The sequence below is a fragment of the Helicoverpa armigera genome, chromosome 30 (genome assembly GCF_030705265.1).
Source record: "Helicoverpa armigera isolate CAAS_96S chromosome 30, ASM3070526v1, whole genome shotgun sequence".
Lineage (NCBI taxonomy): Eukaryota > Metazoa > Arthropoda > Insecta > Lepidoptera > Noctuidae > Helicoverpa > Helicoverpa armigera.
This window is the reverse complement of record NC_087149.1, coordinates 1,352,134-1,368,290: the sequence shown is the minus strand read 5'-3', so window position 1 is coordinate 1,368,290 and position 16,157 is coordinate 1,352,134. Positions and strand designations below refer to the sequence as shown.

The window sequence follows — 16,157 nt, the reverse complement described above, 5'->3', positions numbered from 1 at the left end:
GGTAAAGGACCATGGGCAAAAATGTATGAAGCCTGGGCTCACCCACCAACAGAGATGAGACCACTTTGAATATACTTGTAAAGCACTAAATATAAAGATTTAAACTCATTTTTGAGAAGAATCCATGGGGTTATTTTGCTATAAATATTTTTCTCCGACCATAAATAAACTAATATTCTGCAAAAAGTTGTGCTGTTATGGCATTGTAGGTTTTGTTATTGAACGCCTTTAACTAGTTTTAATTCCAGGTTTAATGTATACATGAAAAAAAAAAACAGCTGCTATCAGTTAAAAATATTTTTGTTAACATTTCAATCAATATCAATAATAATGTCATCTAAATATCCTGCCGGTGGATTAAATTGTGTGTGCCTGCCTAACCCTAGATATCATATTATTGAAATGATATGAGCACAACTTCCTACTGTGCGTCTACCTATTAGACACGAGCAGTAATACTGAGCGATGGCATCTCGACACATTTCGTTTCTGTTAACCAGAATGTATACGTAATATGAACGTGCACGAACATGTCTTGACTATATCCTTCCTCTTAATAGCCAAATCGGTCTAGGAGTCTCCGAGTAATCGGTAAACATACAAAAAAAAGAAAAAAAAAAGATCTTGACGAATTGAGAACCTCCTCCTTTTTAAGAAGTCGGTTAATAATATAAATCCTGCGAATTAAGCGCACTACGACTCCTAACAATCGTCTTTTTCTACAAAACCTATTTAGGTGCATATCTTTTTTTTGCCATGGAATTGAAGGTAGTGCCCATAGTAACAATTTTAGTACAAACAAAAACCTTCACAACGGCATATGCTATAACTCTGTTGGACAATGAGCCCAATTTGTCTCATGGTCCTTTCTCGTTAAATGTAATCGTTAACCGTAATTATATTATGTTAATGAAATATTAATAATAGATATTAAAACAGGCTGCCCATGTTATGTTCTAAACGAACGTGTCGGGTCCAAGCGTCGAGATTTTGGAAATCCTGAAAAAAATAACATTGTCAATTTCATCATGTTCTGCCAAGCCATTTCCTTATATAATTAACTTTTCCCGCGGTCTCACCCGCGTCCCGTGGTAACTACTGCCCACACCGGGATAAAATATAGCCTATGTGGATAATGTAGCTTTCGAACGGTGAAAGAATTTTTAAAAACTATCCAGTAGTTTTTGAGCCTATCCATTACAACCAAACAAACAAACAAAGTTTTCCTCTTTATAATATTAGTATAGATAATAGCTGTTACCAGAGGTTTCACCCGCGTCCCGAGGGAACTACTGCTCGTACCGGGATAAAATATAGCCTATGTTACTCGGGAACAGTGTAGCTTTCCTACAGTGAAATAAGTTTTCAAATCGGTTCTGTAGTCAAGGAACCTTTATGATACAAAGAAACAAAAAATGATTCCTTTTCATAGTAGTATCTGCGCCCTGTGGGAACTTTTTTTCTCAGGCTCTAGAGTAGAATATCTGTCTACCTTTTATCTAAATCGGTTCTCTAGTTTTTAGATTTGGCTTTTTGGTTTTAAAATGTGTGTGGAGGTCCAGGGAAGGTTAAATTAAACGATACGAAGTTCGCGAGATCAGCTAGTTTTTGATATTATTAAACATGTTTAGTACACTTACATCATCACAGTACTGGCAAGGAAACAGCTCTAAGCCATGGGTAGCGACATGATCTCTGAACTTGTCAGCATCACAGAACGCCATCCCGCACGCATCGCACATCCACGCCGACTCCTCGGCTACGTCACCTACTGTTAACGGAAGTTAACGTTAATTAATGTTAACTTATGTCGGTCGCCGTCGACGCTGGATGCAGGTCGCCTCCAACAGGTATCTGTGGAGATCTAAGGGGGAGGCCTATGTTCAGCAGTGGACGTCCTATGCCTGAGATGATGATGAATGTTAAGTGTTAACGAGATGGAACTTGTTGGTAACACAGAAGGCCATGCCAAACGCATCGCACATCCACGCCGACTCCTCGGCTACGTCACCTACTGTTAACGGAAGTTAATGTTAATTAACGTTAAGTTTAGGGTTATCGATAATTAATGACATGCTTAACGTTAATTCACGTTAAATTTTAAGAGCGTTAATTAACAAGAGTTAATGACATACGCAATAATAAATAAAGGGAATTTAATGTTAATTAATGTTAAATTAAGAGAGTTAATGACTTATGAGTTCCTACTTACTATAACGTTAATTTTAATGTTACTTAATGGTAAGTTTACAGTTAACATTAGTTAATGAGAGTCAATGACAAGATATTTATTCAATGTAAGCTGAAAATCTGCATTTTTTGAAAGTTAAGTTAACTAAACGCCCGCCCTTCACATAGGAAGTGCCTATGTGTTTTGCTGAAAAAGAAGATATGATGATGATGATGACCTTCGGCTTTCGGTTCCAATTCAGAATTCAAGGCTTCGTCAATAACTATTGAAGTCGTCGTGTGCGATTCAGTTTTGATTTTCTTCGATTCTCTCGGTTCAAAATATGGACAGGCTGAAATTAAAAGAATTATCTATTTTTCAAAGACTAGCCTTTTTCCTAACTATGTTGGGGTCGACTTCCAGTCTAACCGGATGCAGCTGAGTACCAGCTTGCCACAAGGAGCGACTGCCTACTAGACCACCTCAACCCAGTTACCCGGGCAACCCAATACCCCTTGGACTTCTGACTACCCGTAACGACTGCCAAAGATGCTCAAATGACAGTCGGGACCCACCAATTTCACGTGCCTTTCGAAACATTGAGGAATTCGTCATAACAAGGTAACCCATCCATGGACCGACCGCGCAATGGTGAAACTGACAGGACCTCGACATGTATGTAAGTATAGCCTCGAATTATTTTTTAACTATTTAAATATTAACTTTTTTGTAATGGTATTTTTATTACCAGGGCCCCGATTCTCCTAAATTAATAATGTCAAAATCGAATAGAAATCGAATCGCAATATGATTGTAATAGCAGTTTTAACCATATCGGGCATTCTGCTACTAATAAAAGACCAATCGTATTCGATTGACATTTGATTGGTGTGCGATTGGTCTGCTATTTTGATGATTTTGGTATATACGGTAGTTTGCTGTACAATCATTTTGCAATCGTAAATCATTTGCAGACAAAATGATTCATTATTGAATGACAGAAAAGGATAAAAACGTTTATTTCAAAGAAAAAATAGCGGAATGCCACAACCGCTTCAATAGTAATCGAGTCGGGATTGGGTATCAGTCGAATCGAGTCGAACGTCAATCGAAGGTCACTTAAGTAAAATTAGGAGAATCGGGCCCCAGTAATTTCTAAGCGTCTAGGTAGGACATGATAAAATAGACTTAAAGGTTTTTTTTTACTTTATAAATATTGCCTTCTTTGAATAGTAATTTTTTACCTGTAATTTCTAAGCGTCTCTAGGACATAATAAAATAAACTTAAAGGTTGCTCGGGTAACTAGGTTGAGGAGTTCAGATAGGCAGTCGCTCCTTATGGCACACTGGTACTCAGCCGCATCCGGTTAGACTGGAAGCCGACCCCAACATAGTTGGGAAGAGACCCGGGAGATGATGATGATGGAAGTTGGGTAAAAATGGCTAGGTAAATAGTAAAATAGACTTACGTCCATGTCCAACGTGAGTTTTATAGAAAGTAACGAGAACTCGGTCCATAGTTTCTGTGACTATCATATGCGCGGGGCAAGCTTTGCCTGTCTTGTAGATTTGACGCTCGGGCGCTGGGCGTTTGCCTTTGCCCTGGAATGGCAATGGGCAATTATCTATCTATACTAATGTAATAAAAAGAAATATTCGTTTTTTGCTTATTTGTAACTTCTAAGGGTCCGTTCAGATAAACCGGCTCGGAGAGCATCGGCGCGCATTTTTCTTTTCACACAGACCGGAACGGCTCCGATCGGCTGCGTGAGATGCATTCGGAGCCAATCGTCTGCAAGACCGAGAAAAAGTACGCAATCGGAACCGGTCGGCTCCTCTTATTATTTCACACCGAGCGCCTTCGAGCATTCTTTACGACAAAAGCAGTGCACATGCAAAAATAAACCAAACAAATACAAAGTACCCGATTTGCAACGTGTTAAGAATTTGCTCTCCTCTCTGGGCCGGTCTGAGTGACTGAACGGACCCTAAACATCGGGGAAATACATAGAGGTAGTTTTTTTGACGCTGGTGAAACGTGATAATTAGAATATATTCCTCACCTGATAAACATAAACGCCGGACTGGCTACACATATAGTGAGATCTAACGCCTTCAATAGTCTGCTTGCTCGCCGTCGTCTTCCTGAAACGGTACTTAGTCTCCTCTTGTATCGCACTCTTGAATATCATGAAATCTGTCAACAAAACCCAAGCCAAGTGTGTTGTGGGGGCGCCAAGTGTGTTGTGTTGGCACCAAGTGTGTTGTGTTGGCGCCAAGTGTGATGTGGTGGCGCTAAGTGTGTTGTGTTGGTGCCAAGTGTGTTTAGTGGCGCCAAGTGTGTTGTGTTGGCGCCAAGTGTGTTGTGGGGGCGCCAAGTGTGTTGTGCGGGCGCTAAGTGTGTTGTGGGGGCGCCAAGTGTGTTGTGTGAGAAGCTGAGTGTGTTCTTGGGGAGCTGAGTGTGTTCTTGGGGAGCTGAGTGTGTTCTTGGGCAGCTGAGTGTGTTCTTGGGCAGCTGAGTGTGTGATCAGATGATCAGATGGACGCTTTGCGGTTTTCTACCTGAGTCTTGTGTGTTACGCGAATAGATATAGTGAGGAATGAGGCTGCTATGGGCATGTGATGTGGAGATTCCTCCTATCCAAGTGTGTTGTGGGGGCGCCAAGTGTGTTGTGCGGGCGCCAAGTGTGTTGTGTTGGCGCCAAGTGTGTAGTGGGGGCGCCAAGTGTGTTGTGTTGGCGCCAAGTGTGTTGTGCGGGCGCCAAGTGTGTTGTGTTGGCGCCAAGTGTGTAGTGGTGTGATGTGGGGCGCCAAGTGTGTTGTGGGGCGCCAAGTGTGTTGTGGGGCGCCAAGTGTGTTGTGGTGGCGCCAAGTGTGTTTTGTTGGCGCCAAGTGTGTTGTGCAGGCGCCAAGTGTGTTGTATGGCGCCAAGTGTGTTGTGTGAGAAGCTGAGTGTGTTCTTGGGGAGCTGAGTGTTAGGAGATGACCGAGTGTGTTGTGAGGTTGATGAGATAAACATAAACGCCGGACTGGCTGCACATATAGTGAGATCTAACGCCTTCAATAGTCTGCTTGCTCGCCGTCGTCTTCCTGAAACGGTACTTAGTCTCCTCTTGTATCGCACTCTTGAATATCATGAAATCTGTCAACAATACCCAAGCCAAGTCTGTTTTGGTGGCGCCAAGTGTGTTGTGGCGGCGCCAAGTGTGTTGTGTGGGCGCCAAGTGTGTTGTGCGGGCGCCAAGTGTGTTGTGTGGGCGCCAAGTGTGTTGTGTGGGCGCCAAGTATGTTGTGCGGGCGCCAAGTGTGTTGTGTGGGCGCCAAGTGTGTTGTCTGGGCGCCAAGTGTGTTGTGCGGGCGCCAAGTGTGTTGTGTTGGCACCAAGTGTGTCGTGTTGGCGCCAAGTGTGTTATGTTGGCACCAAGTGTGTTGTGTTGGCGCCAAGTGTGATGTGGGGGCGCCAAGTGTGTTATGTTGGCGCCAAGTGTGTTGTGTGGCGCCAAGTGTGTTATGTTGGCGCCAAGTGTGTTGTGTGGCGCCAAGTGTGTTCTTGGAGAGCTGAGTGTGTCCTTGGGGAGCTAAATGTGTTCTTGGGGCGCCAAGTGTTATGTTGGCGCAAGTGTTTAGTGTTGGCGCCAAGTGTATTCTTGGGGGCCCAAGTGTGTTGTGGGGGTGCCAAGTGTGTTATGTTGGCGAAAAGTGTGTTGTGTTGGCGTCAAGTGTGTGAGGAGCTGAGTGTGTTCTTGGGGAGCTCAGTGTGTTGTGCGGGCGCCAAGTGTGTTGGCCAAGTGTGTTGGCCAAGTGTGTTCTTGGGGAGCTAAGTGTGTTCTTAGGGGGCCGTAGCTACCTATTTGTTGTGTGTGTTGTGTGTGAAGCTAGTATAATACAATATTACCGTCCATATTATGGAACTCGAGCTGCTCGACCTGTTCGTGTACGCGGTGCGCGTGCAGCAGGTGAGCGCTGAAGTTGGAGCCGTAGCTGACACGCTCGTCGCATAGCGGGCAGATGAAGGCTTTGCGTTTTTCTACCTGATAAGGGGCACCAAGTGTGTTGTCGGGGCGCCAAGTGTGTTGTGGGGGCGCCAAGTGTGTTCTTGGGGCACCAAGTGTGTTGTCGGGGCGCCAAGTGTGTTGTGGTGGCGCCAAGTGTGTTCTTGGGGAGCTAAGCCGTGTTAAGAGGTAGCTGAGTGTATTGTGAATTAATGTGCTATTAATATTATCCAATCAAATCATCTTTATTTTCAGGCATCAATGGCCCATAGATAAAAAACCTTAAAAACAAGCGTACATCTATAATATAAAAATGAATCACAAAATGTGTCGGTAAGCGCATAACTCAACAACGCCTGGACCAATTTGGCTAATATTTTTTTTGTTGTGTTTGTTATTGTCAGGAGAAGGTTCTTATGAAAAAAAAAATAGGGTAAAGTAGAGAAGTCAGTTGACGGGAGCGAAGCCGCGGGCAATAGCTAGTATGTTATACAATGTTATGTGGTTGGTGGTATATTGCGAGTGTTGTGTGTGGTGTGTGTGAAGCTAGTACAATATAACATTACCGTCCATATTATGGAACTCGAGCTGCTCGACCTGTTCGTGTACGCGGTGCGCGTGCAGTAAGTGAGCGCTGAAGTTCGAGCCGTAGCTCACTCGCTCGTCGCATAGCGGGCAGATGAAGGCTAGGATGAAGTGTGTTCTTGGGGAGCCAAGTGTGTTGTGCGGGCGCCAAGTGTGTTATGAGGGCGCCAAGTGTGTTATGTTGGCGCCAAGTGTGTTGTGGCGGCGCCAAGTGTGATGTGCGGGCGCCAAGTGTGTTGTGGTGGCGCCAAGTGTGTTGTGCGGGCGCCAAGTGTGTTCATAGGAGCGCCAAGTGTGTTCATAGGAGCGCCAAGTGTGTTGTGGTGGCGCCAAGTGTGTTGTGCGGGCGCCAAGTGCGTGCGCAAGTGTGTTCTTGGGAGCTGAGTGTGTTGTGCGGGGCCGTGTGTGCGGCGGTGTGTGTTGCGGGCGCCAGGTGTTGTGTGCGGGCGCCGTGTGTGGGTTGGCGGCGTGTGCCAGCGCCAAGTGTGTTCATAGGAGCGCCAAGTGTGTTCAGGGCGCCAAGTGTGTTGTGCGGGCGCCAAGTGTGTTGTGCGGGCGCCAAGTGTGTTCATAGGAGCGCCAAGTGTGTTGTGGTGGCGTCAAGTGTGTTGTGGTGGCGCCAAGTGTGTTGTGCGGGCGCCAAGTGTGTTCTTGGGGAGCTAAGCCGTGTTAAGAGGTAGCTGAGTGTGTATACCTATTGTGAGTTAATGTGTTATTAAATTAATGTTATGTGGTTGGTGGTATATTGCGAGTGTGTTGTGTGTGTTGTGTGTGAAGCTAGTACAATATAACATTACCGTCCATATTATGGAACTCGAGCTGCTCGACCTGTTCGTGTACGCGGTGGGCATGCAGGAGGTGAGCGCTGAAGTTCGAGCCGTAGCTGACGCGCTCGTCGCATAGCGGGCAGATGAAGGCTTTGCGTTTTTCTACCTGATAAGTAAGGTATACTACTTGAATAAGCGTATAACGTGAATATGTGGAGAACAAAATGACTAGCGGAGATGGCATAATGGAAAATCTTTGAAAGTAGCGTCGCACAAATGTGGGTTGGACGAAGAAAGTTACTAGCGCAGCCCTCAAACGCCTTTATGGAAACCGCACATTATTTTAAAAACCAAATATCAATCAAGACCTATCTTTGACAGCTGTCTCAATAAACCTTAAAGTCTCGAAGAAGTTTATTAAAAGGAGCTTGATATTTATTCGCCTACTTTTGACAGGCAAAACTTGATCTTTACAAACAAATGCGCAAGGAGCCATTTGGTCAACTCCAGAATGACATAGTTATTTAGTGCAAACGACTAACGTGGTGCTATTTCATAATCTAAATTTTAATCGGCCTATAATAATGCTATTCTTACCAGCAATGAATCCTTACATGTACAGACGAAACCTAAGTTCATCAAAGTACCCACGAAATATTTCTTTCAGCATCCCAAATGCTAAATAGGTGCTGTTTTTTTTGTAAATACCTCAAAGCCATGCGCCTTCCACAGATGTTTGTTGAGTATCTGTTTCTGACTGAAGTCTCGGTTACACATGTGACACTTCTTGCGCTCTCGAGGCACATACTGACTTTGTTTTATACTATGTAGTGATAGTTAGTTTACATAATATGTACCTATGTATTATATTATAATGATTTTGCTAAGTGCGAATATAAATATATTCCGTAATTTCACCTCAAAGCCATGCGCCTTCCACAGATGTTTGTTGAGTATCTGTTTCTGACTGAAGTCACGGTTACACATGTGACACTTCTTGCGCTCTCGAGGCACATACTGACTTTGTTTTATACTATGTAGTGATAGTTAGTTTACATAATATGTACCTATGTATTATATTATAATGATTTTGCTAAGTGCGAATATAAATATATTCCGTAATTTCACCTCACAGCCATGCGCCTTCCACAGATGTCTGTTGAGTAGGTATCTGTTTCTGACTGAAGTCTCGGTTACACATGTGAAACTTCTCGCGACACATACTGACTTTGTTCTATGCTATGTAGTGATAGTAAGTGTACATAATCATCTCCTGAGCCTTTTCCCAACTATGTTGGAGTCGGCTTCCAGTCTAACCGGATGCAGCTAAGTAGCAGTGTGCCACAAGGGGCGACTGTCTATCTGATCTCCTCAACTCAGTTACCCGGGCAACCTAATACCCCTTGGTTAGACTGGTGTCAGACTTACTGGCTTCTGCCTACCCGTAACGACTGTCAAGGATGTTCAATGACAGCCGGGACCTACAGTCTAACGTGCCATCCGAAATACAGTCATTGGTCAAGTGTCATAATAATTACGTATTATAATAACTTAGCTAAGTGCTAATATAAATATATTCCGTAATTTCACCTCAAAGCCATGCGCCTTCCACAGATGTTTGTTGAGTATCTGTTTCTGACTGAAGTCTCGGTTACACATGTGACACTTCTTGCGCTCTCGAGGCACGTACTTCGGAGTTTGCTCGTTACAGAGTTTAACTGAAGCATTAGAAGAAAAATTTGTTATCATTGTGGTTCCTATTCCTAGTAGATTTTATGAAATAGATAAAAAATTAAAAATCTCAACAAACTAATTGAATAGCACAATTGGAGACTGTTCTTTGACATACTTGCTTATCTAGGAGGTATTTAAGCTCAATAGTCAGATGTACTTACATTTTTTTATTATTATTATTAAATACAATATGGGAGACTTTAAACTGTATAAAAACTTAACAAAGAAGTAATTGATGACAGAAAGCCCTCTAAAATCTCGCTAGTTTGTACTTCTCTACAATATTATGTGTATTATGTATAAGCCTGTTCTTTCACAAAATTTAAAAAAAACTGTCAGAATGAACTGACGTTCATATATAACTTGAAAATTAGAAATACTCACGTCCATGCTTCATGCGCAGATGTGTGAAGCAAGCCTTCTTGCTGACGTAGATGTTATCGCAGAAATGGCACGGGTACTTCCTGCCTTCCGACTCCGATTTCACGCCGTGACATCTGAAAAGGGAGTCGGATTTTTGTAAATTACAGTCGTGGTTATGTTGTGTGAAAGTCGATAAGGTTAGAAAGAATGTTACTTGTGAGATGACGGCAGATAGAGAGTATGGAAAGGATGGAAAGAGGAAACATGCTGTGTCGACCCCAAATAAAAATTAGGATAAGGCAGGAGGATGATGATGATAATCGTTAAGTTAGCAAGGGTGCCAATAAACGTATGCTCCTTTAGCAGGTGTATGAATATTTAAATAAATGATACCTGTTCAACTATGCTTCTGCTTTGTCCAGAGTAGCAAGATGTAGCAAAGTATATAAATGTTTTATTTCATGAAAGCGGAAGCCTACTTGAATGTGTAAATGTAGGTATGAAAAATCATCCAGATGACTCCTCCTGCTGTGGGTGCAGCGTGAGGGACTGACACTCCCTCACGCTGCACCTCTTACTGACTAAAACCCACCATGTTCCTTCTTAAGCCCTTTATGTACCAGGGCCGCGGTAACTCGCGCGGACAATCCCGCAGCCCGAACCTTGAATACCATGGACCTATATTCAGAAGCTGCTTGCCTGAACTCCTCAACGGAATCCTACCTATTATGATGATCAGCAGGGTCCCTCAAAGCCACTCCGCAGAGAGTGCACTCTCGCAGAGGCAGGCCAGTCCTCGGCTCCAGCTCATGCACTGTCCTAATGTGGTCGTGAACGTCTTCTACCGTGGCCAGTTGGAGATGAGACCAGATACAAGATCTAACCTCTAGGATCTTTCTAAATCATCATCTGCCTAGCTTTTTCCATTATGTTGGGGTCAGCTTCCAGAGAAATCATCAGATGACCTCTCCCGCTGTGGGTGCAGAGTGAGGGAGTGTCAGACTCTTACTGACTAAACCCGCCATGTTCCTTCTTAAGCCCTTTATGTACCAGCGCCGCGGTAACTCGCGCGAACAATCCCGCAGGCCGCAGCTTGATACCTATGGAGTGCCTATCTGAACTCCTCGAGGGAAACCTACCTATTATGATGATCAGCAGGGTCCCTCAAAGCGACTCCGCAGAGAGTGCACTCTCGCAGCGGCAGGCCAGTCCTCGGCTCCAGCTCGTGCACTGTCCTGATATGGTCGTGAACGTCTTCTACCGTGGCCAGTTGAAGGTCACAGTAGATGCAGGTGGTCTCGTCTAGAGCTTGGATTGCGTGTTCGTCGTCTAAATCTTCTGGATTGGGAAGATGGAGAAGAATGTTGAAAACTGGTGACTTTCTAGGCGAAATCCATCACAAAAGTCCCCACGCAAAAGATTTATAAATTATGGCATATAGTATATTAGGAACATAGATGATAGATGCTTAGTCAATTCAGTTGGACTCAAATCGAAGATACTATTTTGTTGTATAATCGTGAGGAATTACAGCAAGCCATACATACATAATACCTACATATATTTTTTTATATGTTATTAAAAGATATATAGTGACAGTAAAGTTTATTACCGAAAAAAGTATTACAAGATCCATAAAAATAGAACTAATTGTTGGACCACTATGATTTTCTGATTTTAGACGGTAGGTCTAAAATAAAAAAAAATACACATAACGGATTTCAGCGATTAAGCACACTGCGTCACACTGAGCTATATCATAAAAATACATAGTTCAGAAAACTTACCATCCATCTCATCATCATCACCATCAGAGCCCGAAGTCTTCAAGATCACCATCGGCTTACCATCTTCACCTGTGACGCATTCCGCCTCTTCCAGTATGGACTCATCTAAATATTCCTCGTCTGAAAGTAATATCAAGTCACAAAGCAGCCCGGAGCCTGGAAGTTGGTGATTGATTCACCCGTGCATCGGAGAGCACGTAAATGTCGGTCCTGCGCCTGATCTCTCTCCGGTGGTGTCGGATTGTCGTGCCATCGCGCTATGAGAGTGAAGGAATTTAGTGAGGGCACCTGTGTCCAAGCAAATGCTTGTGCACTATAATATGTCCTGCGCAGCTGACTGATCTCCTTATGTGAGAACAGTCGATAATTGACATCATTATCATATCGGCGTGATAAGACGCCATATTGTGTTAGTGAAATAGTCATCAGAGGGTGTGAATGAGCGGGGCCCAGCAGCGCCAAGGCCTGCCGGGGCTGCGGGTTGTTCGAAAGAGATACCGCGGCCCTGGTACATAAAAGGCCTACGACGGAACACAACGGTGTTTAGTCAGTAAGAGTCTGACACTCCCTCACCACTGCTAACCCACAGCGGGAGGGGTAATTTGATGATTTTTGACGTCGATAAAAAAAAAGAGGGTGTGAATGACGTAGGTCGCCAGTTGTGTTAGCTAGAGGGCGCCAGTTATGTTAGTGACTTACGGCAACACAATGTTAGGGAACTCATTTTCTAATCATATGAAATTGGGTATATTTTTGAAATTAGTCTCATTTACGTAATTCTAGAATCTAGAATTCTAGAATAGAAAAGTCGTGGTGGCCTAGTGGGTAAAAGACAGTGGCGGATTAAGAGTATCCGAGGCCCTAAGCACAGAGCCTGTGCAGACCCCCTATTACTTAAATAAAAATAGAAGGTTGAAGAAATTGACCGAGCGAAGCGAGCGTGATGCACATGTAGTTTCAAATTGTAGTTCGAAATTTTTTTCGGACTCGTACGGAGGTAAAATTTATCCCAAACGTACTTAATTTTTTGTTTGTTGACAAATGCAAAAACGAAGGCACATAGTTTCTGAATACGCGAGCGAAGCGAGCGCGAAATTTTAATTATTTTTATTATAGACTCAGAACCAAAATTACGTACAATGTAGCCCAAACATACTTAACTTTTAATTTGTTGACAAATGTAAAAACGAGGACATACAGTTTTGGAAAACGCGAGCGAAGCGAGCGGGAAATCTTGATTATGTTTTAAGACTCAGAACTAAAATTTCGTAAAAGGGCTACATTTCAAACCTTCATTTCTTTCTGTTGGACAAGTAAGATGGATAACGTAAGATCGATAACAACGTCCGCGGACTTAACCGGTGGTCCGCGGACCACTTGGAATGCCTCCAGGCACCACCAGTCCACCACCACCAGGACCACTGATCTGAAGCATCCAAAATTTTCGGATATGTTTGTTATATTGCACTCGTAGTTACAGCGTGAGCTTCCCAACGACTGTACGATAGCGACTTCGGAACGCTATCGTTGCCTATTAATTCTTTGCCCAACGATGAGTAGAAGCCAAAAAAAATTGTATAACACAATTGAAAAAAAAAAATCACTGCGATCGTACAACAATCAACAGCACTGCGACCAATCAAGTTTAGAGGCGGGGGTGTATGAAGGGTCACTCCCGAACTGCTCGCGCCTTGTGATTTCGGATATATTGTGGATGAATCTCGATAAAATGTAGGTATAAAATGAAACGCCAGCAGAGGATGGAGGCCCCTGGAGAACAGGGGCCCCAAGCACGTGCTTGTTGTGCTTATAGGGTTAATCCGCCACTGGTAAAAGACCAACCTCAAGTGTGAGGGCACGGGTTCGATCCCAGGTTCAGGCAAGTACCAATGCAACTTTTCTAAGTTTGTATGTACTTTCTAAGTATATCTTAGACACCATTGACTGTGTTTCGGATGGCACGTTAAACTGTAGGTCCCGGCTGTCATTGAACATCCTTGGCAGTCGTTACGGGTAGTCAGAAGCCAGAAATTCTGACACCAGTCTAACCAAGGGGTATCGGGTTGCCCAGGTTACTGGGTTGAGGAGGTCAGATAGGCAGTCGCTTCTTGTAAAGCACTGGTACTCAGCTGAATCCGGTTAGACTGGAAGCCGACCCCAACATAATTGGGAAAAGGCTCGGAGGATGACGTAATTCTAGAATCAAATTAATGCGTAAAATTAAAACAAAATATTTAAGGGTAAATAATGCAGAAATGTTTCTTCATATTTTTTTAAAACATACATAGTTTAAGTACATAAAGTTTAAAAAAAAATACCTTTGACATTTTGTAGCATAGCCAAGCTCTTGGTAGTCTGCCCCTTGAAGGCAAGTGACTTCTCGAGGTGATCCACACATTCCGAACAAATGTATTTCAAGTTCGTCGGTATCTAGAACAATGACAAAATAATATCATACTGTATCTATATACATAAAAGAAAGTCGTGTTAGTTACACATTTTATAACTCAAGAATTGCTGAACCGTTTAAGCTGAAAATTACAAGGGAGACCTTAGGCTGGAAACAGCGCTGACCGTCGGTCGACGTAGCTATATCTGTGCAAGTCTATAAACGAGCACACAGCTACGCTGACGGTACGCGCGTGATTTTGTATGTGATTCGGTCTGAACATACGGTCGAGCCGAGCCAAATGGCAGACCAATCGCAAACCCATCGAATGTTATTGGAATACGATTGGTCTTTTATTAGTAAGTAGCCGAATGCCCGAAATGGTTACCTAAAACTGGGGCCTATAGCAGTCAACAGATTGGTCTGCCATTTGGTTTAGGTAATGTGGTAGTTTGCTCTACAATCATAGTGCAATCGTTAATAATTTGCAGACAATATGATTCATTATTGAATCATAGAAACTGAAAAAATCGTTTATTTAAAAGAAAAAATTGAATCTCAGTCGGATGTGAATCGTCTGTCGCTTAATGTAAAATTTGTAGAATCGCGCCCCTGCTATTGCGATTCAATTTTGACATTATTAACTTAGGAGAATCGGGCCCCTTGATATTTGCGGCTAAACTTAAATAAGGAAGTCGAACTCGTTCACGAAGGGTTCTGTATCCTAAGGGACCCTAAAATATTTGTTTAATTCCAGTTTTCAAACTCATATTTCGTGTGTGAAAATTTCAACAGCCTGGAGGCAGGTGGACGGAAAGTTGGACAACGAAGTTACAATAATAGGGTCCCTAAAAATGAAAGCTTGATTTGAGTTATATATTACGCGTTATAAAGTCAAACTCATGAAATATTGAAAGAAATAAAGCTAACAAAATACGAATCTAAAAATCGATTAAAATTTTTATTTAATTGCAGAGTTTCTACATGAAAACCAACAACAACAAATAAGGTCTAAATAAATCTAAGACTATGTAGTTTTTACGTAAAATCTATCTACTATTTACGGAAAAAAGGCTTGATATAACCTTAATATCGAAACAGTTTTCAAACATTTTCGCATAAGTTTCCTTGTTGTCCGCGTACAAAGCAAATAGGTCGCATAAATCGTTCGTGTTCATGCAACTGATGCAACCTACAAACTCTTCGTCCTCCATTTTATATTTTCTATTTATTTTACAAACTAAAGAGGCCGGCCATGCTTCGTTATTTATTTCAAATGAAAGAAAATGGGGAATAGAACAGTTGAATAGCGCGCGTTTTAGTGATGTGCGAGTGTTGGTGATTCGTTTGTAAGTCGATCGATTTAGATTTCAATCGATAAATTTTTTAAACTATGTAATTATTTTTATATAAAGTTTGATTTTATTTTTATATCCAATGCTCTTTTTTGGTTTGTTTTAGTAACAAAAGAAATAAAAAACCTTTAAGCAAAACGAATCGAAAAGGCTATTAGAGTGGTTGCTAGGTCTAGCTACAGAAACTTCTATTTTAAAAGCTACCATTTGTTTCGTTTTGGTCAGGTTAAAATAGCTATACCTAAACTCCCGTACGGATAGCTATTTTCTGCTCAATTTTCAGCAAGATCATTCCCTTCACACAACAATAATTTCAGCAATTAACTCTGAATCAAACAGTACAATTTGACGTCCACACTTATATAATATATATATAATATATAATATATATATAATGTCGGGACACCTTTTTCACACACGGTCGGTTAGCCCCATGGTAAGTTATTAATTAACTTGTGTTATGGGTGCTAACACAACTGATAAACTACATATAGCTACATACATACATATTTATAAATACATATTGTTACACCCAGACCACGGCTAACAAGCATGCTCATCACACAAATGTCGACCGAGCCGGGAATCGAACCCGGGACCTCAGGTTCGGCAGTCCGGCATGGTGACCATTGCGCCATCGAGGTCGTCATTGCATACATTGTTGCGACAACAGATTTTTAGGGTCGGTGAGTAATGTATGTTTCGAGGTATTTTATTTATAAGGCCCGATGATAATTATTTTAACACTTTATTTTTCAGCTATAACGTTTAGTGAATAATAATTTAATATTTGCTAGACTTAACTTTTAATTACTGATTTTAAAAATGGAATAGTAACATCACTAGTGAAATGTTGAAGCGAGACGGCAGGTAATATTTATCCACATTTTCCGTTTGTTAGAAAAGGACAGGAATAGAACATTTGACAGTGACGTTTGATAACGTAACCTGACACATGGCAGCTCCAGTATTGTCAGCGTCTAAAATTACCCCTAAATAGTGAACTGAAGTTAAT

General features: G+C 42.3%; 1 protein-coding gene across 1 annotated transcript; it reads right to left on the bottom strand.

Annotated features, from left to right (window-relative positions):
- Positions 1-866: 866 nt before the first annotated feature.
- Positions 867-15,070, bottom strand: LOC110380538 (zinc finger protein 260). Its single transcript, XM_064043046.1, has 12 exons — positions 14,873-15,070; positions 13,717-13,828; positions 11,399-11,518; positions 10,751-10,949; positions 9,633-9,745; positions 9,105-9,232; positions 7,545-7,680; positions 4,234-4,367; positions 3,640-3,772; positions 2,409-2,522; positions 1,641-1,771; positions 867-999 (listed from the first exon to the last, which is right to left on the bottom strand). Exons 1-12 carry the CDS (start codon positions 14,999-15,001, stop codon positions 931-933), a joined length of 1,518 nt encoding a protein of 505 aa, XP_063899116.1. The 5' UTR covers positions 15,002-15,070; the 3' UTR covers positions 867-930.
- Positions 15,071-16,157: the final 1,087 nt, after the last annotated feature.